The sequence below is a fragment of the Uloborus diversus genome, chromosome 9, assembly GCF_026930045.1.
Source record: "Uloborus diversus isolate 005 chromosome 9, Udiv.v.3.1, whole genome shotgun sequence".
Classification (NCBI taxonomy): Eukaryota; Metazoa; Arthropoda; class Arachnida; order Araneae; family Uloboridae; genus Uloborus; species Uloborus diversus.
In genome coordinates this window covers 84540102-84567846 of record NC_072739.1, presented here as the reverse complement: position 1 = coordinate 84567846, position 27745 = coordinate 84540102, and the positions used below count along the sequence as shown (strand labels likewise).

Below are 27745 nucleotides of genomic sequence, written 5' to 3'. Positions count from 1 at the left end.
ATTGGATTAGCTTGTGAGGATTTTTACAACAAGATTAAAACCAAGAAAGATTAAAAAACTCCTTTAATATGAAAATATTTTTAATTTTTTATTCTTCATTCAAAGTGTTTTTTTCTAACTGAAATAAATCGTAAAAATTTGCATCTCGGAAGTGAAATTTTCAAATTTTATCTGCTTATGCCATTTTTTATTACTTCTTTTTTGGGTTAATAATTAGTAACCTTTTATTCATAGCATTGAAATAAACTGCCCTATACAACACTCCAAAAATCAGCCTGGGGTACTAGCGACGAGGGGAGGGGGCATTCCGGTGTCCCGGTTGAACATTTCAGAAATCTGACAAGTCTAATTAACAATGAACTCGTTTTACGATTTATTGATCACCATCCCTTGCTGGAATCAACAGTTTCACCGCACTATAGATGAACGTGACTTTAATCAACGATTCTTTCTACATCGATTTTAGAAAGCTTTTCGACTAGAATATCGATTAGAAACCATTCCCCGCAAGTCAGATAAAAGTGTATGTAGTTCACTTTGAAAGTTTCATAATTGCGAGATTATACATTCACAGTCGGCTTGTACTTTGTATTATGCGTTATATAATTATTTATTCACATCGGTCTTTGAAAAAGAGGCGATGAAACATGATTGGAGCACTTTAATCAATTCCTTAAGGGTAAAAGCCTTAATCGAGGTTAGCATAAGAAAATAGTTTCTTAGCAATACTTCTTCAGAATTTAAATGTAGTTCTTATGAAGCATTTGTTTTCATTGTCTAGAAAATGATGCAGAGTAAAGTAAGAAATAACAACGTCAAAAAGCACAAGTTTCAGATTACTGCAGACACGTGTTTCGGCATTACAAGGAACGCCTTTTTCAATGCAAAAAGTCATCTGCAGAGTATTTATTAATTATACTTCATATTGATTAACTGTTTCGTTATAAAACTCAACAGCTCTACTTCCACTGTGGTAATAGTTCATTAAAGTGGGAATTATATTTTTTGCTTTTACTCCGTTACTTTAGTAGTATGTTTTTGCATAAATCACGTCAACTGTGTGCAACTGAAAACTGGCGTTTAAAGGTGCTAAAAACAGCTTTAAAATGTATGTTTGGACGTCGACAAATATCAAAATCAAGCTTAGTTTCCATAAAAACAAGCTTTACTGAATGATTTTATAAATTCATTGATTCAAATGTGATTTTAAAAAAAATGACATCAATCATTCAAAACCTTTGTTTTTAGGAGCAAGTCCAACATCGTCTCAATGTCCAGAGCCGCTTTGATACCACACATGCAGTTTGCATCGTAATGATGTTTAGAATGAACATTTCCAGTCAGGACGGTGAGAGTCGGTGAAATGGAGTTATAAACCAACACTACAACAACATATCTCGATAGTGTTGTCTGGACGGTTTCTTAAACCAAGTCGTAATGATTGAACAGATTTTTCTGTTGTGCCTGAATCACTTGCTATGTGAGCTGTGTCATCAGAGACGGCGAGATGGAGCTGAATAAGCACCACCATCGAGCAATGTGTCTCTGTGGTGTTGCCTGGAAGGTTTTGAAAAACCATGCCCAGCAATTAACAGATTAAGTTTTTTGTAGTGCCTGAACTATTTCTATAGGAGCCATGTCAATAGAGACAGTAAGATGGAGCTGGGTTGACACTACCACTCAGCACTGCATATCGGTGGAGTTGCCTGGACAGTTTAAATTATTAGGGCATGTTTTTCAATAAACATTAATTTTTCTATGGGACCTAAATCACTTGCTATGTGAGCCGTGTCAATTAAGACTGAGATGGAGCAGGATCAATACCACCATCCAGCAATGTATTTTGGTCGTGTTATCTGGACGGTTTTTTAAAAACCATGCTCTAACAATTAACAGATAAATTTTCTGTGGTGCTTCCTCACTTGCCATGTGAGCCGTGCCAACATAGACGGTGAGTTGGAGCTGGATCAACGCCACCACCGAGCAACGTACCTTGGTGGTTCTTTGAACGGTTTCTTAAAAATCATACTCTAACAATTAACAGGTGAGTTTTTGTGTGGCGTTGTTACACTTAGCATAATCCGATTCAACCAATTCCTGAATTTTATCGCCAGAGGATGATCTCGTGTCAGATCTGTTACCCATTTTTTGTGGTTTTCTTTTTAATTTTTTTGATGTATTACAACAAAATGAATCAAATGAAAAACTTTTCAAAAAATCCATCTCCAAAACACATTTTCGAGAGAGAAATAAAGAAATCATTTACATAGTTTTATATTGCGCTGAAAAGAAAAATTTTAAAAATCGTTCTTTGAACAACCTTTATACTATTTACTTAAGAGCACAGTTTTTAAGCAAGCGCGAAAGCGATGTGTAAAATCTGAAGTGGGAAGGACTTCCTATTATATCTTTCAAATTATGGGGAGACTTGTGCTTCCCCCCCCCCCTTTCAATGCGACCCTTTTTCAATGCTGCAAAGAAAAGCCACAGACCAGTACCTGATCTTCAATTGTTCCAAGCCGGGGCAAAAAATTTAAACCGCCACCCTTACCTATCTTAATTCAGTCTGCCCAGTTTCGGACTACTCTGTACTGTCTGAAGCACACGAGTTTTGTCAATGCTTATTTAGATCCACAACGAAATTAATTTATCAATAATTTATTTATTTTACTACCAGTTTAGATATTGTAATCAATATTCCATTAAATTTTAATCAATTTCGAGACGTTCCGACACGAAAACTACCGTTTTCCGTTTGCATACTGCCACAGAATCCGAGAAGAAATATTATCTTAAAAAAATAATTTCAATTCGACCCGAGTCTTCAATCCACCAACATTGGCACCTATCCCACACCAAAGCTAACAAGCGAGTCGAAATAGCTAGTCCGATACGAGAGGCGACGTATGTGGAATGAATAAAAAAAATCGAGAATGAAGCGTAACGGAAAAATCATTTTCTGAACCGCATTAGGTTAAGAAACCAGTTTGCGACGTAAAAATCCCCCTGACCTGCCAGCGGGCATCGCCTGAATGACCCAGCGACTCTTTTCGGAAGTCAACTGCAGAAAGTAAACTCGGGGACACAACAGTAAACAGTGGCTTCTCTTCCCGGTGACAAACCGCGAGCAGTGGGCTCCATTTCTGGCCACACATTGACTAAAAGGGGAGAGTGGGGAAGAATGGGACAGCTTCTCATTTATGCCGAAATAAAATACGAAAAATCACTTCTAGCTTCTCCAGTCGACTTAGTAGACTAGAATCAAGCAGGAGTAAAGCCGCTACATCGACTGGGGGGAAAAGCTAGTTCAGCATAAATGTCGAATACTATCCGCCCAGTCTTTCCGCCGTCCTATTCAGGGGATGGGCGGTCACGGGAGGTCACTGTGACCTCCCAAAAATTTCCTTATTGGGTAAATTTTACCACTGATTCGGCAAATTCATAGACAATATTTCAACTTTGATGTTCTTTTCCCTTTTCGGAAATTTTTAAAATTATCTTTCAATGATACCTAACGTTCGTTCTTATTAGATGCATTTTTGTATGATGTGTGTGCATGTTCGCATTTTATCATTCTGTAAAAACTGAATTTCATTCTTCAAATTAAGAATTTTTCCTTTCTCAAAAATTTCACTTAGGTGTTACCCTGGTCCCATTCTTCCAATTCATCCCACAATGGACTTCTGCTGATTAAAATAATTAAAATCAGCGTTCGTAGCATAAATGGCAATCAAAACTGCATTCATGTGCTTCATGGTCGTAAGACGCCTTTTAAAAATGCAAAAGAAAAAAAAAAATATGGGATCTTCTAAATGAATAGCATCCGAGAAAATCATCTTTAACAGTTTGTGTATTCAAGGCAGAGCGGAAGTATTACCATTTATTTCTTTCAACTCAAATGCATTTCCTACTTTTTAATTTCAATGTTACCGAATACGCAGCCATATTTACAGGGCCTGAATTACTATTATGCTATGAAGCCTGGCTTGGGCCTTCCTAGCTCCAGGGGCCCAAAAAAATTACACATCATACAGAAAATTGCTCTAAATGACTTTAATTTGTTTGTTATGGCGTTTAAAATCAAAAGCGATACGAGTGTATAACAATGAGTACTGTTTAACATCAGAAAAAATAGTTTTTGCTATCTTGCACGTCGTTTAAGTAGTTTGCACTGTCAGAGTACTCTAGCGAGTCTCTAGTAGGTCATGCAAAATGCAATAACAAAAATATTTTTATTTTTGAGGTAGACCAGGCAACACAGCTAGTATAAGTCTTTCTAAAATTAGAAACTTTAGCATTTGATTGGTTTCTGAAATAAACGATTCAGTTAATAGCAAAGCAATCATTTACTTATGGCAATTTTAAAGTTGTTACGCCTTGCACTTTTACTTTGATGCAGACATTTTTAATGTACTTCTTAAAAATATCTTCTGCGAAAAAAAATCTTATTCCTTTACCACTTACAAAATACGACCAAACATAATCTCATAAAAATCCTTGACAAACCATCGTAAACCATTATTTTCCATCATTACAGAACATTTGCATAATGCAAAACTAACAGAACTCTATAGCATGCCATTTCTTTTGCGAAACCAAAGTCATTGTTGCAAAGTATGGAAAATCAGCGTTCATTAAACAGGCAAATGAGCACAGAGAAGTGCCAGCGGCTTTTTAAGTGAGGCAACGCGGTTTGCTCACTCATCAAATAAAATTACGGAACGCAGAGAAAAAGATCTTAAAGAACGCATTAACTTCACGGTTCCCTTGATCTTGCTTGTGCGTTACAAGTTTGAGAAACCCTCATTTTCTTTTGCATAGAAAAGTAAACAACATTTGTTTTCCCTCGTAGTACTTTTGCGTGTGCTGTTGCTGTTTAAGTGATGTGGCACACATTTGGGGGCATTGCCTTTGTCGGCAAAAAGACAAAAGCAAAGCATGGAAATGAATATTTACAGATTTTATAACTAAAAAAAGAAGAAAAAGCTTAAAAGGGAAAATAACCGAACGTTTTGGAAATGCCTTTCGCAAGTTTGGGAAGATTCATGGTCGTACGAAGCTATCTTCCATCAAATCTAAAACATAACCACTGATCTCAGTGGAGCTTCCTCAGATGTTTCTTAAAATAATACAATATTTCAAAAAAAAAAAAAACTTTTTTAATCTAAAGAAATTAATACAAAATATTTACCAAAGGCTAATGTGGATGTTTATGTTTAAGTACTGTTGAAATTATTTAGAAATGTTGTCTTGATTCCCAAATGGTAATTTCTAAAAATTTTTCCTTAACCTGTGATGGGGTTTCGGATTATGATGCCTTCGCTCCCTTTAATGGAGATTTTAAAGGACTAGGGTAACGGTACCAGTAACAGACAAGGGTCCAGTAACCAACAGTCGTAAGTTTTGGATTTAAATAATAAGAATTTTTAGGCGGGTAAAACTGATGTTTTTGCGACCCTTGAATATGGTGGTGCAACCATCTAGTGTTATCCGAGTGAATTTTATGAGCTCGTTGGTATTTACAAGGCAGTGGTAGAAGGTTAAGAACATCCACCACGAGATCTGCCGGTATTTTATTTTCATTTGAATTTAATAAGGTTTTAGATCTAAAAATAAAGAACTTTTGCACATTTTGAAGAGAAAAGGGGAATTCTATCTATTACTCATCCTTTCCTCATCCTATCTGTTACTGGATATCATCAGATTTTTCGGTGTCTGTTACTGGGGTCGGACCTTTTTTTCGAAATGGAGCAAATAAAAATAGAATTAACAAATTCAGAGGATCCCGCAGCAGCCAAAAGTTAGATGAGATGTAGTTGCACGAGAGAAAAATAGTTTGAAAAGTCTAAACACATTTAAAGGGTCAAAAAATTGAGTTAACCTGAGATCGATGTCTTAAGCATGTCTGTTACTGGTGCCGTTACCCTAGTATTTATTATAATGGGATGCTGTGACTGAATTTTTATTCATTTATTAAGGAGAAAATGGTTGTTAATGTGTCTTATGACAGTGAGTGACAGACGCGCTATTCGTTATGTTCTGAGAAATAGCGGCTATGTGGCTAGATATTCATTGAAACTAAAGCCTTAGCAAGTCACACAATGATTGCATATTTAGTCTTGGTTACATTAAATTTAATATGAAATTTATCTTGCAGTTGTTGTTGAAATTGAAAGATAGCTGCACTGTTCTTCCCCCTCCCTTCAGGGCGTTCACTCCTTTTCTTCGCGATGTTGAAATGTAAAATCCATTAAACTACATCAATAGAATGTATAAACTTAGAATAGAACGAGGTTGTAAATTAGATTTTTTTTAGTGATGAAAACTCAAATTGCTTATATTAAATTTGTTTATTTTAATGCAGTAAACTATGTAATTTCACAATCGTAACTTTGTTTTGGAACATCGAAAAATGCATGTAAATTTTCGAAAAAGGCACATATGAAAGATATGACCAGGGAATGAAGCTATTGAAATAAAATACGGAAAACTACCAAACTATTAAAATACGATGAAACAAGACTACCACAATAAATATTCAATGACAAAAGAAATGCAAATGGAAGATTTTTAAACGAAGGGAAAACAAATAAAAAGCTTACAACCTGATAGAAAGTAAATGCGCGTAACAATGTCAATCGTTGGAAACACGATATCTACCTTTATTGGATATTTAATTAGGATATTGGGCATCTTTCCTTTTTCCTTTTCAAATTTTGCAAGTCACGCAACTGGTGCACACAATGGCCGTGAGGTGCTTTTTAATACAAAATGGAAAATAGACATTTTTTGGTTATGCATTTTTTTTTTTTATTTTTCGTTTGATAAAACACAGCTTAAAGGGTAGCTGAAATAAGTTAGCCGTTCTCACCTCAAAGTGAATAATTTTCAAACTTTTTTTTTTTTTTTTTTGATGCTTTAATTTGCATTTTGCAGTTAATGTTGAACAAGTTCAACCAATGAATGAACACACCCCATCAAATGAACAGCTCTGTTTATTATTATTATTGTTATTAATATAAGGTTTCAATAGCTTTTTCTTATATGAATTGGTAACAGCAGCTTCTTGCTTTTCAGCTTCAAAAAGGAAATGAATGGAAAATTTTGCGTTCGTACCGTCTTTCTTAGGCGGAGGGGACGGTCCTCCCCGGGTGTCACCTGTCTGAGAGTGATACCTAAAGCGGAATTGTAAGTTTTTGAAAAAATGTGAAGTTACAATGCATTTTCAAGACAACAAATTTGAAAATTTTCCGGGGGTTTAACCCCCAGAATCCTTCTTTCTCACCTCACGTCATTGAGTGAGTACAATATTCGGGATTATGCTCACATTGTCAATACTTAGACCTAGTGGTTATACAAAAGAACTCAACCCTATTTTTTTTCTCTGTGTTTGCACTCTTAATTCAAAAGAACGAAAAAATAACTCTTAAAAAGAGTGAAATCTATTGCGGGTGCATTCATTCTTTCTGAGTGCTAGCTTTATCGAAAAAAGACGCTTTACGAAAAAAACCAAGACTAAAATTCGTCCTTATTCGTGTGAAATTCGGAAAAAATCATTTTGATGAGCGAAAAATAAAAACATTCTTTAAAAGAAGGACTCAAAAGCATTTTTATTGGTTCGATTCTGTCACGTGATTTTGTTTAGGGAGAATCTTCTATACCTCCACGCGTTCGGCTTAACTAACGTTGGTCGCGAATACCAAGTGCATGTCGCTATCTAAATGTCTTCATTTAATGAATTTGAACAATATTTGTTGCCGAATGAGATTTCTGAAGGAAATGCACAAAAACTACATGGTAAGTGCGAAGAATTTTCTTTTTTATTAAAACTTGTAACTGTTAATATGTCTTGAACTGCTCGTATATCGTTACAAATCACCCACGTGCAATGTTACGGCGAACTTTTTGTAACTTTTCCTTCAAAATTAATGAAACTTTCATCGACAATTTTGTTTCGGTCATCGAATCAAAAATATGACATTTGAAACAGTCGTTACCATCGTTGGTGGGTGTGTGTACTGTATATATATTTTAGGCAGGTGTTACAGACCCGACCATGCTCAAATCTATAGGTTGGATACCGAATACGCTCCCGATGGTCGGAGCTCCAACCACTGCATAATTTTAAATTAATCAAATATTGTTTTTGTGTATAATAAACTTTAAAGAGTATCATGAAATTTGTATATTACACTCATTCATGTGTAACGGGCCATCCATTAATTAAGTAAGGGTCCTGAGAGGGAGGGGGTTAAAAATTCTCTACATACCCTTGCTTGGAGAGGGGGAGAGGGGTTAGATCCATTCTTACGTAATATTTTCCAAGCTGATATTTTATATAGAAATCCGCGGTCAAGTGGTTTGGCAAATATTATATTTCATTTGCTTCAGGAAGGTAAAAGTATGTATTATAGGATGAGCTGTTTTTTAATTGTGTTTCAAAGAATGAAACGTGAAAATGTAATGAAAGAATCGCACTGTGTTTCGCATGTCTTATTTTTAATTATTATCGCATTATATACAAAAATTATTTGTCGAAAAAATATTCGGTCTAGATTCCTTACAGTAAACATTTCTTTACTCAAAAATGTTTTTAAAAAATAATGATAGTTAATTTAAGAACGATCCCAGTGATGCAATATTTGTTATTTTATTATTGTGAAGAAAAAAAAGAATCTTACGTGAGATGGGGGGGGGGAGTCTTACATACCATTACATAGGGGGAAGGAAAGGTCAAAAATTGCCAAAATTGTCCTTACGTAATTAATGAATGGCCCCGAAGAAACAAAATTGAATTCAAACGTATCTTGTCACAATTTATGAGTGACTTTTTAAATTAATTTGGACTGATGTAACTTTTAAAACATTATTAATGTTAAAAGGCACACCGAGAATATAAATATAGAGTTTCAAAATTTTAAAGCTATTTATTTGGAACTGTGTGGGTTTTTTAAATTTATTTCAATCTTCAGATTGGGAATTGTACGTAATATTGCACATGGGTGATTTGTAACGATATACGAGTAGTTCAAGAAATATTACCAGTTAAAGTTTTAATAAAAAAGAAAATTCTTCGTACTTACCATACAGTTTTTGTGCATCCTCTTCGGAAACACAAAAAAAGGGAAAAAAAACTGTTTTTAAACTTAAAAACTATTTTTTTTTTCAAATGAAATAGCAGTTTTAAATTCAAATACACAGTATAAGCACATGAAAACACGTTTAAAAAACAGTTTCACCAAATGAAAGTGAAATGATTTTACCTATTTTATTCTAAAAAAGAGTGAAATAGCGGCTTTCCAAAACGGAAAGCAGCCACTCATTTAGGATATTAATTTAGTCTTAAAAAAGAGTGAAAAACACTTATCAAAAGGGAGTGAAATTAGCTTATCCAAAAGGAGTGAAAATAACCGCTCCGCAAAAGGAATGAAATTCACTCCTATAAGGAAAGTGCGTTTTCAATACTGGAAAGGAGTGAAAATTTACTCAGTCTGAGTTAAAATCGCTGGAATTTAAGAGAGTGAGATATGTTTGAAATAATTAAGGGACCATCCATTTCATCACCCCCTTACTTTTTCGACCTCTGGACGGCCTGCACATTTGCGTCTTGGGCAAAGCATTCATCGTTTTTATTTGTGTTTTGTACCCACTTAGAATTTCGTTATGACACAAATGTAGTTGTTACAGAAAAACTTCTTGTATGAATTTCATGTTTACATAGAATATTGATTTTTTTTTTTTTTTTTACATTTGTGTGTGTGAGTGGTGGTGGATGGATGACATAAAAAATTATCGCCCCAGGTGTCGCCCACGCTAGGTAAGCTACTGCTAAAGAGCTAAAAAAATTTTACTTGCAGTGGGACTCACGCGTGGAGAAAGCAAAAACATTTCATTTAGTATTTTAGTTTATAAAATATATTTTCGTGACAACATTTTTACAGGACAACACTCTTTATCAACTTCTATGAATAGCTATAATCTGTTTCGCATTCAGTTGGCATAGCGAATAAAGTTACAAGAACCTACATTTAAAGTTACCGTAAAACGGGATACCTTTTGAACTGGGTGGCTAACTTTGGGACAGTGGATAATTTTTAGTTTACTCCGTTCTCTGTGGGACATACTGCTTTGGTTCAGTCTGAACTAACGTCTGTTGAGCAGACCTGTACTCACCTTACGGCAGTTGTCAAAACATTAGTCCACTGCACCGACAGCAAGGTTATTCTCGCGTTTTGTTAATCAAAATTCTTGTTTTGGTGAAACTTTCGCTTGTGCCTCAAGAACTGCGCACATCAAACTACATTTAGGTCAGTAAACACATTGATAAACTATCCTAAAGTGATTAATATAGAAGTAACCATGTTACTACAAGTTTTAAAACTTCTGCATTGCAAATTTTCATCTTTTCACGGGGTAGCTTTGGAACTGAGAAAATTTTAAAGTTAAAGAGCAGTAAATTGACAGCGATCTTTTGACTTTGGTTGACGAAAACTAAACTTTACTAAGTGTCTAAATAATATTAGTTACACTATTTGACAATGTCAACATTTCAAAGCACAGTTTGTAACAATAACAATCTTGGATTTTACCCATTAAGTAGAAAGTATTGTTCTTATGACCTGCTAAATATAACATTCTAAAAATTATTTAAGCTTCTTCTCTTGTTGTTTCTAACGTATATAATATACTTATATAATAGTGGGATAACGTTGGTACAAAGCCATGGTTTCCTGCTGTTTTAAATGGGGATAAATCACTGTCCTAATGCTACCCAAATCCATGAGGTAAGATTGAGACAAACTAAAAAAAATAATTATCAAATACCATAGTAGTTAGAGTTATTCTTTTGCCATATCTTGTAATAGGAATACTCGTTAGGTACATTAATGATTTTTTTAGGTTCTTTAATTTGAAAATAAAGATAGGAACTTTAAAAAGTTTCCCACAGTTACCCCAGTTTATGATATACTTAGTGCCGATTTAGATGTATAACATACAAAATTTAAATTCATATTTTCAAGTATGTCTTGGTTTAAACGTAAATAATACAATTATTTCCGAAAGTAAGTTTATCATTATTCCAAAATTAATTTTAAAACATTGAGTATTTATTTGATTATGTGCACGTGTCTGGCTATTCTTGCACTTTTTTACTTATTTTGTAATCCACTGAGACTTTTCAGGAAATGCCGGAAAAGTAATTCGATTGCAGAACGAAATCTTCCCATTTTTATTCCAAACTCTCGTAAAAGATTTGCATACGAAAGAACAAGTTAATCGTACAATGAACCATTACCGTGACGCAAGTTGAAAAGAATTCTCTCCACTTTTGAATTACATATTGATGTTAGAATGAAACTATCGGCGAAACAAGCCCATAAGACAAAAAGTAGTATTACTCATCGAGTCATAAGACACTTTCGTGGACATTGTCCAAGTATCCTTGGTGGAATTTGTCAACTCAACAGAAGCCACCAAATATACAGTCACTCCTGGACGTTATGAAAGCAAGCGACCTTCTATTGCCGCCTCGTTTCCGTAAATCGTGGCTTAGTGAACAAAAGAGACCAAAAGCTGCATAAAACGTGATTGCATTGTTCGGGGAAGTACAGAGACCGGATTCTTGTGGATAGGAATAAACTTTTGTCTTTTCGACAAGCACTTTGACTGTTAAACCAAAAGCAGAGAAGACATATTCGCAATAGAAAAATGTTCTTTTTTATGACTTTTGACAAGTTAGAAATTTTGTTGTTTCAAAAATAAGCGCTGTAAGAAGATTTTAGTATGATGACATCATAGCTTTAGTGTTTTATTTGATTCTTAATCTTCGGCAAAAGTTTTATGTTTCTCATAAATACAACAGTCGTTACCACATCTATGGCTTAGATCAGTGGTGTCCAACCTTTTTCTATCAGAGCATACGAAGATGAATCCCGTGGTCCAGAACCCATAAAAAATTTTAATATATTTTTAAAAATTCTGGATAACGTGGAAAACCATGAAAAGGGAAGGAAGATTAATAAACAGGAATTGTTGTGTTGTTACTACATTTGCTTATTTTATCTGTACGAAAATTCCATCTTTCTGTTAGGCACTAATTTCAAACTATTTGGCTCCAAATTTGCAACTATCATTCGTTATACCGAATGAAAATGATCTTGTATTTTAGAAGTTTCAGTAAGATAAGTTTTCTCATACTTTTTTTCTTTGGAATTTTTCAGGGATGTTTTACGAGAGCGTGTGATTTAGATCGGATTCACATTCGGATCGAAAAAACACGTTATCCCCTAGAAGACAAGACATGGATTAAGTGACATTGTTTGTGAGAAAGCGAAACTACATTCGACTGCTGCTTTCACCCCTTTAACTTTATTAAGATACTAGTGGTACCCGGACGGCTTTGCCCGTAGTAGAAAAATCAAAAGGTCATTTGGTTCGCCTATATATTTACAAAAAAATGGATGATGAATTTCTCACTAATTTGCTACGTTCATTTGCTCGCCCTTGTTATGGTAATTTGCTCGTCCACGTTATGGTGATTTACTCGTCCACGTTATGGTGATTTACTCGTCCACGTTATGGTGATTTACTCGTCCACGTTATGGTGATTTACTCGTCCACGTTATGGTGATTTACTCGATAAAATGTTCTTAAAACTGGAATAAAAAAAGAAAAAAATTGAATTTTTGAAAAATGGCTTTGAGGTGCTCATTTCTATGCTACGAACTAATTTTGTGACAAGTTTTATGAAAATCGTCCGAACGATCTAGGCGCTATGCACGTAACATACATCCAGACCGAGATCCAGATAAACAGACTTCCAGAGATCTAAACATCCAAACACAGACTTTCAGCTTCATTATTAGTCAAGATTTAGCAATTTTCTGTACTCTTAACAACAACTAAGAAACTGCGTGCTAGATGTAGCAGTCCTTTACATTTATTTCAAGAGATAAAATTAGTTTTTAAGCCTGAAAATACAAACAAACGTACAACTGTAATTTGAGAAAAAAATTTTAAGAAAATACAAAAATTTCTGAAAATAAACAAAAGTTTTCGTTAACTAGGCTTGTCAGATTTCTGAAATGTTCAAGCGGGAAACCGGAATTCCATGTCCCCCCCCCCCAATCGCCCAGCACCGCTAGCATTCAAATCTCTACACACCCCTGGCCGATTTTTGGAACGTTTTATAGGGCAGTTTTTTTTCAATGCTATGAATGAATGTTACTAATTATGAACCTAAGATATGGGAAGAATATGGGCAGATATTACTGGAGCCTTTAACTTCCAAGATGCAAATATTTACACCTTATTTTAGTTAGAAAAACACTTTGAATGAGGAATAAAGAATTGAACAATATTTAGATATACTTTTCCTTTCATAGGACATTTTTATTCAGTATTTTTTTGGTTTTAATCTTGTTGTAAAAATCCTCACAAGCTAATCCGGTATTAATTTTACAAGTCAATGTTACAAATGATAAAGTAATTATCCTAAATAATCCTTCACAATTAATTATTGTTAGACCTTCTTGGTCATTTAAATCAAATTTATCTTTTCCGGGACGTGAAGTTAACCGGCCGGGACACCGGGATTTTGTTTGAAAACCGGGACGTCTGGCAAGCCTATCGTTAACCCACCCTCCCCTGCAGCAAGCCTGTTGGTATCAGATAGCCAAGACTCCAGTTATAAAAGAAAAAAATTCAAGAGGAAATGAAAGCAAGCAGAAGAATTTCAAGTACCTAAACAGTGCCTCTTTACCTGGGGGGAAGCAATCGTGATAGTGTAAAAAAAGAATTGATTGCTTTGAAGAAGGTGAAATAAAACAGCAGCATTTCGGAATTCTTTAAACTGACCTTATGGTGAACAAGTTCCAAAAATATTTGGAAGTCACTTCCGCGTTGTACATAAAGGGGAAATTCGAAGTAGATCAGCTCGATGTGAAAATACCATTCTAATTGAAAAATTCAGTCTTTAATTTGATGGGTCGTTAAGAATTCAAATGGTCTAACTGCAATCTTTGATAAAATTAAATGTTTGGTGTCCAGTCTATGCATAATATAGTGATGCATGTCTGCGTAAAATATGTATGTGAAGCGTTTCATATTTAAGTAGTACTGGAAAGCTATGACTATGGACATTTAGAATTAGGTTACTTGCTTGTTTCAGTTGCATCGTTTCACCATATCTTTCTATTTAATACATGAAATAACAGTTTGGATAATTGAATCGGGTAGTCATGAGGCTAGTATGTATGTGAATAAAAGAATACATATTTGAAAACCTGAAATATTTTGAGAAACTTTGAGAAACAGAATGCTTATATCGAGCAGAATTTTTTAGCAAATAACAAAAAAAAAAAAAAAAAAAGTCGAAGATGAACGAACTAAATATCAAACGATTGAAAGTTAGAAAGTACAATTTTTAACTGGGGAAAATGTTTGTTACCCCCACCCCTCCTTCCCCAATATCACTTGACTGATTTTTTTTTTTTTTTTTTTTTTGTTCGAAAGAACGCCTACAAGGAAACTTAAGGTGAATATAGATCAATAGATCCCGTACTTAAAAGTGGATTTGCTTCAAACAAACTTGCTGAAAAAAAGATTTTGATGAAGATTATGCATAAAAAATATTTTTTTTGATTCAGCTATTTTTAGGCTGTTTTTTGAACAATTCAAATTTTTTTTTAACATTAACAACAATGCGAAAAATTATTTTTTGGCACCAAAAATTTGAAAAAATTATGCAGATTCTGAATACAAGCTCAATTTTCCGTTTTCAAGAAATAGAAGAAAAAAAATATTAATAAAAATCAGGGAGCGTAAAAGTCAATAGAAGCGGCAACATTTGAACTGAGTTGGTTTTCTTCAAATTTCTCCCAATCACATCATCTACATATGTCGAATGAATCTTCTTCAGACTTTTTTTTCCCGATCGTAGACGCTCATTCCCAATTTAAAATATTAAAAGTGACCTGTACAAACTGTGTACTGGTCAAAAGTTGCAACATTAAAGTCAACGGGTATTGAATCTTACATTAATCCTGACAAATCTGGAGGATTTGCTTCGAACGAACTTTTTCGATGGGAGCAAGTTAAACTTATATGTTTAATATTTAGCGTCTTAAACATGACATGCAATTTCCGGTAAAGCGCGAGCGCAATATTGGCATCATTTCAAAAAACAAAAATGAAAGACGAACAGAATTGTATGTGTACATGTTAGAAACTGGGTCATTCCATACGAAATGAGCAAAATTCGCAAAAAAGTGGTGGCCGCATGGTAACAGATTTTTATGAAATTTGGTATACAGGTTCCTTTTACTCCTATATAACAATATCTAAAATATTTTTGCTTAAAATTTTTTATCTGAATAGTTACATGCGATTGAAAATTGGTCAAATTGAACAGCATTCCATAAATGCTAAATTTTTCACTTTTGAAGGCTTGTATCTTATTAACTATTTAATGAAAACATAAAAGTTATATGTTGTTGTAATCTATGGAGTAGGGTAATTAATCTGATGTCAGTAAAATTTTCGAAGTTATTATGGTTAACTTTTAACCGAGTTTCAAAGACTGAAAATATTTCAATTTTCCCAAAATTAAGCATTTTATTTTTTAATCTCATTCTTTAAGGAATGCATTAGCTTTGATGAAATTAATACCCAATAATGTGCTAAGTATCATAAAAGAAATACCTTACTTTTGAAGTTGTATTTTAACTCCTTTGTCTTCAAAATCAGTTTTAAACTTAGTGACATTTTGTAAAATGATGATTTTCCCCTTCACATAGACACAAAAATTCAATTGAAGGAAAATTCAGACAACTTAAAAATTTTACAAGAATATAGAGCTGTGTTTCTACTATTAGCTTGAAGAAACTCGAAATTGGTTTTTGATTTCCAAACGTAAAATGAAATTCAGAAAAATAGCATTTTCTTTGTGTTTTATGGGTCAATCCATACAGTTCAACGGATGGGTGCATTCGATCCTTTTTAATTTTTTTGAAAATCATGTCCCTAAAAGCTGGATATGAAAGATGTTTAAAACCACTTTTATTTTTTCTTTCAACTGGAACTTTAATCTTTTTTAGTAGTCCTCAAAAGTGATTTTCGTAGTCAAAAATGGGACTTTTAGACCTTTGCATTTTGGCCAAAATCTATTTGAATTGCATTTATGACAGTTAATTTAACGCTTTGATGCTAAAATGCATAAATTGATAGTCTTACATGCTGAGTTACGTAGCTGTAAGTTAATAATTAAAATAACGGCAACAGGTTAAAGTTCAAGATCAAATGTAATAATTTAACTCATTTCAAAGGGGGATAACTCGCGTAGGGGACGGAAACACGAAATGAAATACGGCAAAAACTAATCACTGGAACCATGCTAAAAAGAATATGTAACTGTTGTTGTGTGTTTGTGCACCTTTTATAGATTACAGCCCCTCAAAATTCGGAAAAATGACAAAAATGACATTTTTAGACCCCTGTAAACCAAAAGTGGATGGAATTAAAAATAAAATTTCTTCCCAATTTAATGTTCCATTCAAGTACTATGCATGTTATACATATTGTTTTTTGTATTTGGTTTGTAAAAAAGATACAGGTCTTTGAAATTGAGCAATTTTGCTAGTCAACTCACACACTAAAACAGAAATAAAAAATGAAAACTTCATTGCGCACCTTCTTAAAATACGTATATTGTGCCCTATATAATACATTATACTGAAAAAAACATATTGTAATTTTCAAAATAATTATTTTAATTTTATAACTTAAGAAATATTTGGATATGAATGAGTAGTTTGTACTGTATGGAACCTGTATGGATTGACCGTTATGTGAAATTACGAGAATTCAAAAAAACTAGATAAACGACTCAATGATGCAAACGCAAGTATATCTAACATTTATTTCGATTAAAAAAAAATGTACATTTTAGCAAGTACTTCATAAACATGCTTTTGAGAAAATGAAACACGAAAGAAATGGTTATTTTTTCTAAACTTACAATAAAAAGAAGTAGCAAATGAAATTTTGTCTTAGTTCAAGTTACTCTAGCAACGAAAATGCACTGATACCAATGATTAAAATTTAGTAGCATCTAAAAGACACTTCAATATGTTACGTAAAAAAACTTGAGTAAATTTAAAGTATTCCCTCATCTTCAAAAAAACATCTGAAATAGAGGAAAAAATGAAATTTTCGATTTTTTAAAGTATTATTTCGTCATCAAGAAATTCATAAACAATTACTAAATTAGAGCAGATAGTTAGTCATAAATAGTTTTTCAACCTGAATCATTTTTACTGTTATTTTTTCATTAAAAGAGCTAGAAGAGTGATTTAAAATCTGAAGTATGGCAAAATTTCAATCTTTGTTAATATTTCAGATTCAAAAAAAGATCCGAATAAATTTTACTTTGCTCCTTCCCAATAGAGATTTGTTTATAGAATGTAGAAATATTTATTTTTTAAGTGTACTTTTATAACTTATGGAGTTATTAAGTCACAAACTGGCAGCAATGAACTCTGAAAATTTAGGCTTAGCGAAAGCATCAACTTCTAATTTCAATAACAAAGCAACAAACAGTTTTTAAACTTCCATACTTTGCATTCTCTCATAGATATGCATGGTTTACCTAAATAAAAATTTTCGTTGAAATCTGTGACATGTCAGCCACAGCTGATTTGCTCATTTCGCATGGAATGACCCAACTATTAAAATTCAATTAAATTACCAGGAATCTTGAAAATTTCATGAAAATTATCCCAATCTACATCAAATTTTGTTGAATGAAAAAACACTGACACGTTAGTAAGAGCAGAAATTCTCAGAAAAGAACTTGTTTAAATATTCCAATAAATTAATAGTTCACATACTCATTTATCCTATTTCTGGATGGTTTAAAATGTAACGGGTGAAAAATGTCCATCAGGTGGTTAAAGGTTTTGAATAAGTTTCAATTTTTTTCATTTTGCTGAATGAAAGAGTTAGCAAATTAAAGTAATGCATAAAGACCGGTGAAGGGTGATGAAAATTCAATAAAATAACAAACACTTTTCTCCGTGAAAATTTTGAACGTGGTACCAATTGCGAATCTAAATATACCCAAACCTGGTTCTGTGCATTTTTTTTTTTTTTTTGTGCGAATTTTTTTTGGGCGATATATGAAAATTTCAATTAGATTGGGATTCAATTGACGAAATTATTTTAAAAACGTGTGCAAGGTAGTATCTTCAAATGACGACCTAGGAACTCCGATGGGAAGTCCCTGTGACCTCCAAAAAAATCCTTATTCGGAAAATTTTGTCCGACTAATCGGCAAAATTATCATCCCTTGGTTGTGATTTCTTTTACAGATAGGCAATTCCTAGTTATTTTGTAAGTTTTTGGGTTATTTTCTGAAAGAGTATTTTTGACTGTGTTGCGAAAACAACTTTTTAAAGCCACTCGTGAAGTTTCGAACAATTTTTTATGCGATTTTTTATGCGGTCCCTATCCATCGCATAAAAACAGGTTTGAGTGTTGTTTGGTTTTCAGCTCCCAAAAACATTAAAATCTTATCCTGCGGTATGGGGTTATGGCAAGAATCTGGTGAGAAAATATAAAAAAATGAAGGGAGAAATTGAAATTAAAATTCTACAAGAGGCAACTACTTTTAATGGGGCAAATACAACTAATTACTAAGAAAAAAAATAGTAATCTCGAAGAGCGATATGGTGGAGAAGAATGGCAAAATCGAAAATTGGGATGGGAAATCCAGAGGGTATTTATGGCGCAATAAGGGCGTTTTGAAGCTGCCTAATACAGCACCCCTGCGTGATTGAAGTTGTGCTAGCTTTGATTTGCGATAACAAGAGTTTCCACATCGAGTATTTTGTTCATCTAAGGACATTACTGCCTTCCAAAGAGTTTCATTTTTAAGAGTCATTTAGATAAAAGTTAGGAATTATGCTTTTCGCCCTAAGAGTTTCAAAGGAGTCTTCACGCTATCTGCAATTAAAATATTCTCTGAAATATTTAATTATAATCACGCTCTATCTGCAATTAAAATATTCTCCCCCTCTCTGAGCGCTATTGGGAGGCTCGAGACAACATGGATTAATGAACTTTGTTGCAATATTTTTTGTTCTCTGTTCCTCTTTTCTTTTTGGTTTCATGTTTTTATCATATTGTAACCGTTCACAATCTGCCATTGGAAATAAAAATATTTAAATTCAGAGCTTTATGCTAGCATTGATATCCATTGTTTTATAAGCCATATATATTGCATTTACTGTCATGATTAGAGAAAGTGTCCTAGTTATACTATGAATGCAGAGGTTTTAATTCATTTTGGCTACAAATTTATGAAATATCGTCAACAGTTATGGGTAAAACTTCAGATAGATTTTCTTCTTTGTTTTTCAGAGACGCTAAAGGGGCTGGTAAAAAAATGATACAGTAAAACCTGTAAAGTTGACCACCTGTCTAAGTTGACCGCTATTTTCGGGTACAGAATTAAATCTATACCATATAATTTAACCTCTATAAGTTGACCATCTGTTTAAGTGCACCGAAAGTGGTCAACTTAAACAGGTTTCACTGTAAATAATTTTAAATGTATTATAACTCTCTCAACATAACTAAAAATGAAACCTAAGAATCATTTATACTGGAATTTTAAATCACTAGTTTCTTCTATTGAAGAGTAATTTTTGTCATATGAGTGAGATTAAAATTCCAATATTTCACCATATAATCAGAGAATGGAACAAGTACATACCTAACATTAGGAAGGGTGCGGCAAGGTTAATTCCGATGAATTCCAGATTGAAGTACATAATTAGTCCAAAAGCTGCTCCTACTCCCATTATGGAGGAAATGCATCCTATGACACCTAACCAGGGCTTGCTTGTTACCCAGTCTGCCATCATGCAGGTAACAATAGAGAAGAGCAGCATAATGACCAAGGTCAGACTAAGGAAGGGGACCACACTCTGGGTGTTTTTCTGCAATTCCTTTGTCAAGGTGTTGGAAACGAACATTGCCAGGGAGATGCTTTCGAACTCGAGGGATTCAATAGTCTCCAGGAAAGTTGCTTCCCATAATCTTGCCATATTCTCTGCTCTTGGGGTGCTCCAGTCAAGATAGTACATAAGATTTGCCGCACTACAGTTGACAATGACACCATGCTCGTCGGTACCGACACCACCTAACGCACCCCCCAAGAAGTATACTCGGCTGGGAGTTTCCATCAAGGGAAATGTGATGTTTATGCTAGGGTCATACTCCATGTCATGTACAATTTTCTTGAAATCCAGTACATCGTTCCTGAAACAATTTCCACCAAGCTTTCTCGCGCATATGTCTTCGTATCGCCATAGCCTTTCCTCGTAATAGATGGTAAGATTCTGGACTATCATGTTCAGCTCGTCAATCTCGTCAAAGACTTCTCCACGCAGTACACTCTCGCCATCACGCGGTACGACAATGACACGGCCGAAATGGCCCGGCCGTGTAATGCGGCCCAGGTCAAAATTCTTGGAAGAATTCATCGGAAATAGCGTCTCCACGATGCTGCGTTCCAACTTGGAACGCCCGTTCGTTGGAGTAAACAAATATTCTGGGTCGTCTTCATACCGGATACGTTGCAGTCCGGACCCAAGTAAAGCTGCTAAAAGAACGGGAATGATCACAAAATATCCAGGGTTCTTGGCAATTTCACGGCCTATTTGTCTGAAAAGGCGAGATACAACTCTATCAACAATATCACACTGTCTTGCCATTTTGAGATATTCCGGAATAAAGCGCTGCTAAGGAAAACGATACACAAAATATCAATACAGAATAAAAATTGCAATTCTTGTCAAAATATCCATTTGTTCACTGCACCATATTTAGCACATTAGAAAAAAATACTTTAATCAATCACAAAAACGGCTGACAGAAACTCGTGCATTTCGACGTCAACATAAAGAAATCCCTCTGCAACATGAAAGCCCAACTTGAGAATAGGCAGGTGGGTGAACAACTATGGCCATAGGAACGTGATCCACAAGTAGTTCAATTCCATTCCTCCCGCCAAGTACCGTTGCAACCCGCAACCGCAGGGCAACACTGAATGAATGCTTGCATTAGCGGATCGTCTGCCACAGGTCGGAAAAATGACGTCATCCACCTTCTCGACCAATGAGTTCGCGGGGCAGGAAAAATTTCCTTCATTTTGCGGTGTTTTCTTTTTTCTTTTCCGCATGTTCTAGTTGCGCGGTTTTTGTTTTGCGAAATATAACGGGATTATTCTTTATTAAATGGGTGCTCTGTTCAAATGCATTTTAAAAATCGTAAAATGGAAAGCTAAAAACATTTCAAGTAATATTTGTGATGGTAATGCAAATATTACAAACCACGTAATAAAAACATTAAAACTTTGAACAGGGATAAGATGAATGTGTCGCTGTTTCAGTTCCATACTAAAACATTTTAAAAAATATAATTTTGAAAGTCCTATGTAGATACGGAATAGTTATTGCTTTATCCAGATCTTTATTGAGATATGTTGGTGAATGTCAAAATTCCATTTCCTACCTCTATTTTTTTCCCTGAATAAAAACTCGGAACGATTAACGTTTAAATGCATTTTTCTCTCAAAACAGCAATTTTTAACGTGTCTCAAAATTAAATTAGGCCATGTTCGTTGAATTATAATTTTTTTTTTTAGTTTACTCTCGTTTCCACAAATGCACTTCGTTTGTCTTTCGTGTTAACAAACATTTTACATAAATACAGTAAAACTTCTCTAATGCGGAGACTAACGGGACAAATATTTTTGTCCGCAATAGAGGGGTGTCCGCCGGACAGGAGTTTAACAATGTTATCTACCTTGGAATGGGGGAATGGGGAATTAAAAATTGTCCGCATAAGAGGAGTGTCCGTTAGGAGGGGTTTTACTGTATTTAAAAGAAACTAAATGAGGTCGGATAATGTACATACCAATCAATAAAATTATAACTGATATCTAATTAAGTTTGATAAATTTTAGATGGTTTCACTCGTAACTAATTTTTTTTTTTTAATTTTTCTTTTAAAGAAGGCGCAAAACATATATTTTTCTTTATTCCCTTAATTTCCCATAGACATGTAGATGCGTAGATTTAAAAAAAAAAAAAGCTCAAGTAGGTAGAAAAAGTAAGGTAAATGACTTTGTACGTAATGTATGTAAATAGTAGACGATCAATTAAACGGTTGGATGAGTATGTGAGGGACAGTTACAGGTAGATGTTTATGGATAAACTGAAAAGATTGACCGATAAGTGCTGAAAATTGATTGAATCACTGACAATAAAACATGGCGTAAATTGACAGTGGTGTAAAAAAGGTAAATGAGAAAATAAAAAGGGAAGCTAAATTTAAAAATTAGAAAAAAATGCAAAGAGACTAAGTAAGTATAGACAGGAAATAATGCAAAGTTTTTATTAAACAAAGAAATCCGCAAATGCTTAAATGTATAAGCATAGGTAAGCATAGAAGAAATAAGGTTAACATAGCAAAAAGTTATGTTAAAGAAGACAAAATGAAAATAAACATTTTCTAAATTAACTCATTTGAATATTTTTGGTGTAAGAAACTTTCAAGTTAGACATGATTGCAAAAATAATCATTTACCATTACTATATCTAAGTGTTTAAAACAAAATATTAAAAAAAAAACAATTAGTACAAAGAATATTCTGTCCGAAAGAAAATACCAAGAAGAATAAAGAAAGCAAAGAGGATCATTACACGAAAATGTCAACCTTTATCCCTGTAGGTCAAATTTTCAAACTCAATCAATATTAATGTGGGATACATCATTTTGAAGATAAAGCTCTTTTCAAGATGGATGCCTTCGGTAGAATAATTACTGAAGATATTCAAGAACAACATGTAAATATTGCCCACAAACCATTCAAGAAACACATGCTGCATATCTTTAAGTATACATTTGATGTAAATATTTTTTTCTCAATTATTGCTTTGATTTTGAACATTCAGTTTCTTGAATTTCTTTCATTGAATTTTTATTTCGTTTTCGCTGAGCCTAATTTGAATTCTATGTGGAACATCCTATTACGTTCATCACAAAACGTCCTGTTTTTTCTTCCACACTTTTTATAGGACTATAAAAAGAAATATTGGGGTTTGTTACGATTCGGCGCGACCGTTTCGGCGCGGCTGTTTCGATGCGGCCGTTTTGGCGCTGACCGATTCGGCGCTGACCGTTTCGGCGCTGGCCGTTTCGGCGCCAGATTTTTGCATTCTGAACTTTGTGATTTTCAAACATTTTAGTTCAAAGAAGAAAAACTTTCTGGAAGAAGTATGTTAATTTGGCGCTCTAGAAGCTAGTTAAAATTTATTTTAAAAATTACAGTGGGGTGGGGAAGAGGGGGCATGTATGATAAACGTATGTTTTACTGCGACAACATAAAGGAAAATATCTTGAAAAATTAACAAATAATGCCAGTACCAGTCCTATCTCTTCGTCAATTTTTTTTGAAATCAATGCTGAGCCGTTTTGTGTTTCTGTGGTGATTACTTCTTTGTTGTAGCAGCTATTGGAAATGATTTCATAAGTCTTTTTCACGTGAAAACACTTTTCAAACTAACTTAAAAGCTCGACTTAACTATTGCAAACTCATGTATCAGGGTAAATTTAAGGCACTGTTTGATTTTTTTTTTTACTGACTAAAAAATCATTTATTTTTGAAAGTTAGTTCTAAACACTAGTATTTATCTGTGATTGATTTATAAATTTATTGCAAATTACTTTTTTTTAAAAGTGTTATTATTATTATTATTATTTTTATTGTTGCTTTTTTTTGTTACCAAATAGTTAGCTGACAGTTTAGTGCTATAGAACAGTTACAGGAAATAAAAAGACACAAAATATTTTATTTTAATTTTAAAAGTTTAAAATATTTTTTATTCATTATATTAGTCTTTATGAAACTTAAAAGCAATATATAATAATAATCTTTACACAATAAATATTATTTGTATCTTAAGTTTTTTTTTTGTCTATCCTGTGTTCAAAGCTCGCTACACAACTTAAAAACTTTATAGAGAGCAGGGTAACGGGTGATTTTCTCAACACGTTAACTTTTTCCAATGACTAATATAAAAAATTCAATTTATTATTAGTTGACAGTTTTCAATTTTTTGCAGAAAATATATTTAAGCAAGAGCACAAACTAATGATCAGCAACGAAAAAAATTCAATTTAAATTTAATGAGTTTTATATTTAAATTTCATAGAAAAATGTCAATGATGTCTCCTAACTTATCCACTTCGAAAAATTATGAAGATGCTTTTAAACTTATATTTTATCAACTAATAATAAATAAGAAAACAAAATACATCTTTAAAAATATTACTTCATAAAACTTTTTACAAAGCTTAAAAAACAAAAGATATCTTGAATTTTGAAGCAATGTTTGGCATATTTGTATGCAGAAAATTTCGATTTTTGAACAGATCGTATTGAAATGGGTCGCGCCGAAACGGCCGCGCCGAAATGGGTTTCGCGCCGAATAGTCCCATTCCGGAAATATTGTGCTTTATTCTATTCCCGACAGCTACCTAAAATGCATTTAAAATGTTAAATTTTCATTAAATTATTTAAACAACTAGTTATCAGACTGACGAACGTAATTGTTTGAAAAAAAAACACTGCATCTTTTGACCGCTTAGTTCAATAAGAAATAAATGAAGTATATATTTTGAAATAATTTAGTTTCTTTAATAAACTTGCTTTGCCCATATCGCGTGTTTTGCTCGATATTTGGCCCCATCACATATTGTACGCTTCTCTAATTTGATTTTTTTCTTAATCACATGCACCAATGGGGTTGTTTCCTTCAGTCAAAAGTACTACTTTTTGTCACTGAAATTGATAGAATAAGCAAAAAAAAAAAAAAAAAAAAAAAGAAAGAAAGAAAGGAAAGAAAAACATGGAGCCATGAAAAAAAATTAATTTTCCCAATATTAGTTATTTTTTAATTAGTTTTTGTTTATGTCGGATTTTGGAAAAAAAGGTGGGGTCTTTGTAGCGTCAGAAGTGATGTGCTTTGGCGCGTTACTCCATTGGCGCGCTGAAGGTTTACGCATTGCTAAAAAAAAGGTTGTCATTAAAGAGTAATATTTACAGCAATCATAATAAAAATTTTAAATGAAGGCTTTTCTGAAAAAAAGAAAAGAAATTCATTAGTATCATAGCGTTATAATATCTTTATCTTTGTTTTTGTCTAATACCAAAATATTGCGCTCTGCGCTGATGGTATCAGCGAATGGCATTTCATCACTTGTGATGTCATGAGCAGAAGCGTAAAAAGTGAAATCGAATCTGAGCGCTAATTAAAATATATTCTTTTTAACTTTAATGCTTTTTCACATTATTAAAAAAAATGGTTAAAACCCTTTTTTTTAAGCATGCTCTTTCAGAAAAAAAAAAACGCATTTAAAATTTCAGAAACAACCCAATTATGCTTGATAACGAATAATACTGGAAAAGCACGTTCTAAACTTTAATACAGAAGAAATAATAAAGTATAAAGGCATAATTTTTATCGTATTAGAATAGAGCAACATAATTACCGTAGCACTGAAAAATTTCGGTGAAACAGACGAGCCCCAATAGCAGCTCCAACCACTGTTTCTCGGCACAACACAAAGCATCAACTCTTTGAGCAACATCTTCCGACATTCTCCGTTGATTTCGGATGCAAGCATAAAAAAAAAGTATATTATATTAGGGAGTACTGTCATATTAAAGGGTGTTTTTTTTAGAGGTATAGAACTTTAGGTTCAAATAAAACACAGTTAAATGTTGTTAATTGCCATGAATGTTGCTTTATTCGAAAGATGAATCTTTGCCATTTTTATTTAAATGTGATTTCTGGCATATGGCCACCTCGGCTGGCTCGGAGAAAGTCCAATTGGAAAGTTTAATTTTCTCACTTTTTGCAGCAATAGAGGCCGTATGTCAGTAATAAAGTGGCGAATGTTCTCTTCCAATGCGTCAATCGTCTGTGGCTTATCGGTGCAGACCAGAGACTCCACATAGCCCCACAAAAAGTAGTCCAGCGGTGTTAAATCGCATGATCTTGCAGGCCAATTCAAGGGTCCATTGCGCGAAATTATTCGTTCACCGAACGTTTCTTTTAATAAATCAATTGTGACACGCGCTGTGTGGCATGTTGCACCGCCTTGATGTCTATTCATGATGAAGTGGCAAATCGAACTGAACACAAAACAAGTGACAGCTATCAAAATGGCACACATATTAAACAGTGTTGCCAACTTAAAGTTCTATACCTCTAAAAAAACACCCTTTATATTGGGAACTTCACCCAGTTGAGTTAAATCTGTACCTCAGAGCCAGAAAGACGTAAGTCACATTATGGTAATTATACGGGAGAGAGGAAAAACTTTTTTCTGTCGCATGCAAGGGATGGGACGCTCACTTTTTTAACCCTGGTAAAATTTGAAAAGGATTTTTTTTTAAAGAATGACGTTCGCATGGCTCGGTGCGGAATAGAGTTCTAAGTACAATGCATTAATAAACGGAGATTCGCAATTTTTGGACTTAGGTCAGTCTGGCTCGGAGGTACAGAATTATTATCGTAACTCTCCAGTGGTGCATGAACGTCAATAAAATGTATCATCAAATAATAGGATAATATCTTAACATCTTACTAGATTTCCGTAAAAAGTTTTGATAGTTAATCGCGGCACTCTTACGATCATAATTCTTAACATTCTCGATAAATAACTATGAAATAATTGCTGTTTTTAAATTGAAATCTGTTGAATGTTATCGAGAATTTCTAATCTTAAAAAGGCTGGGCTGAACTGTACATTTTACACTGCCATGATAAGCACAAAAGTGGTAGTGGCACTGATGATAATATTTTTAATTAGTGGCACCCGCTCGGCTTTGCCCATAGTAGAAAATTAAAAGGTCTTTTGGTTCGCCTGTATGTTTACAAATAATATATGGATGAATTTCTTGCCAATTGGCTTGCCCATGTTGCGGTTCGACGTAATGATAACTTGGTAACTTACTCGTCCATCTTATGATAATTTTGCTCGGGAAAATATTTTTAAAATTGGAATAGAAAAAGAACAAAAACGAATTTTCGAAAAATCGCTTCTAGGTGCACACTCCCATGCTACGAACTAATTCTGTGCCCAATTTCATGAAAATCGGCCGAACGGTCTATTCGCTAGGCGCGTCACAGAGATCCGGACAGATATCCAGACAGAGAGACTTTCAGCTTTATTATTAGTAAAGATTTTCATGCATTACTGCAGAGTCATCATTACATTTACCTCAACACATTTTTATTCATTTTCATCTCCAGCTAAATGAAAGTTACCAAGTATAGTGTACTGCAAACAGCTACTGTGACATTAGTTTTTTCCCCCTTTTGTTGCATCTTTTTGGCAGCTGAGCTTAAAATAAGGAATTGCTTTTTAAAGTTTTGGACGTCCATGAACTTGATTCAAATACTACTTAACATTTTTAATCTTCCCCCATGGACAAATGAGGCAGTGAGAAGTAAAAGAAGTGGATTTTTAAAGTTTCGAGTGAAAAGCGTTTAAAGTTCAGATCCTACATAGGCTTTGATTATTTTTTTTTTCCATGCGTAAAAGCAGCATCCACCAGAGCTACTAGTACCATCTCTTTCCCTAGGTTCTAGATCTTTCCCTAGGAGAG

The 27745-nt window shown here is 33.7% G+C and overlaps 1 protein-coding gene across 1 annotated transcript in view; it reads right to left on the bottom strand.

Annotated features, from left to right (window-relative positions):
- Positions 1-20344, bottom strand: part of LOC129229537 (patched domain-containing protein 3-like) — a 174287-nt gene extending 153943 nt beyond the window's left edge. Inside the window, 1 exon segment of the mRNA XM_054863859.1 lies at positions 19775-20344. Within this exon segment, the coding sequence (XP_054719834.1) occupies positions 19775-20285 (511 nt within the window). The 5' untranslated portion in view covers positions 20286-20344.
- Between the last annotated feature and the right edge of the window lie 7401 nt (positions 20345-27745).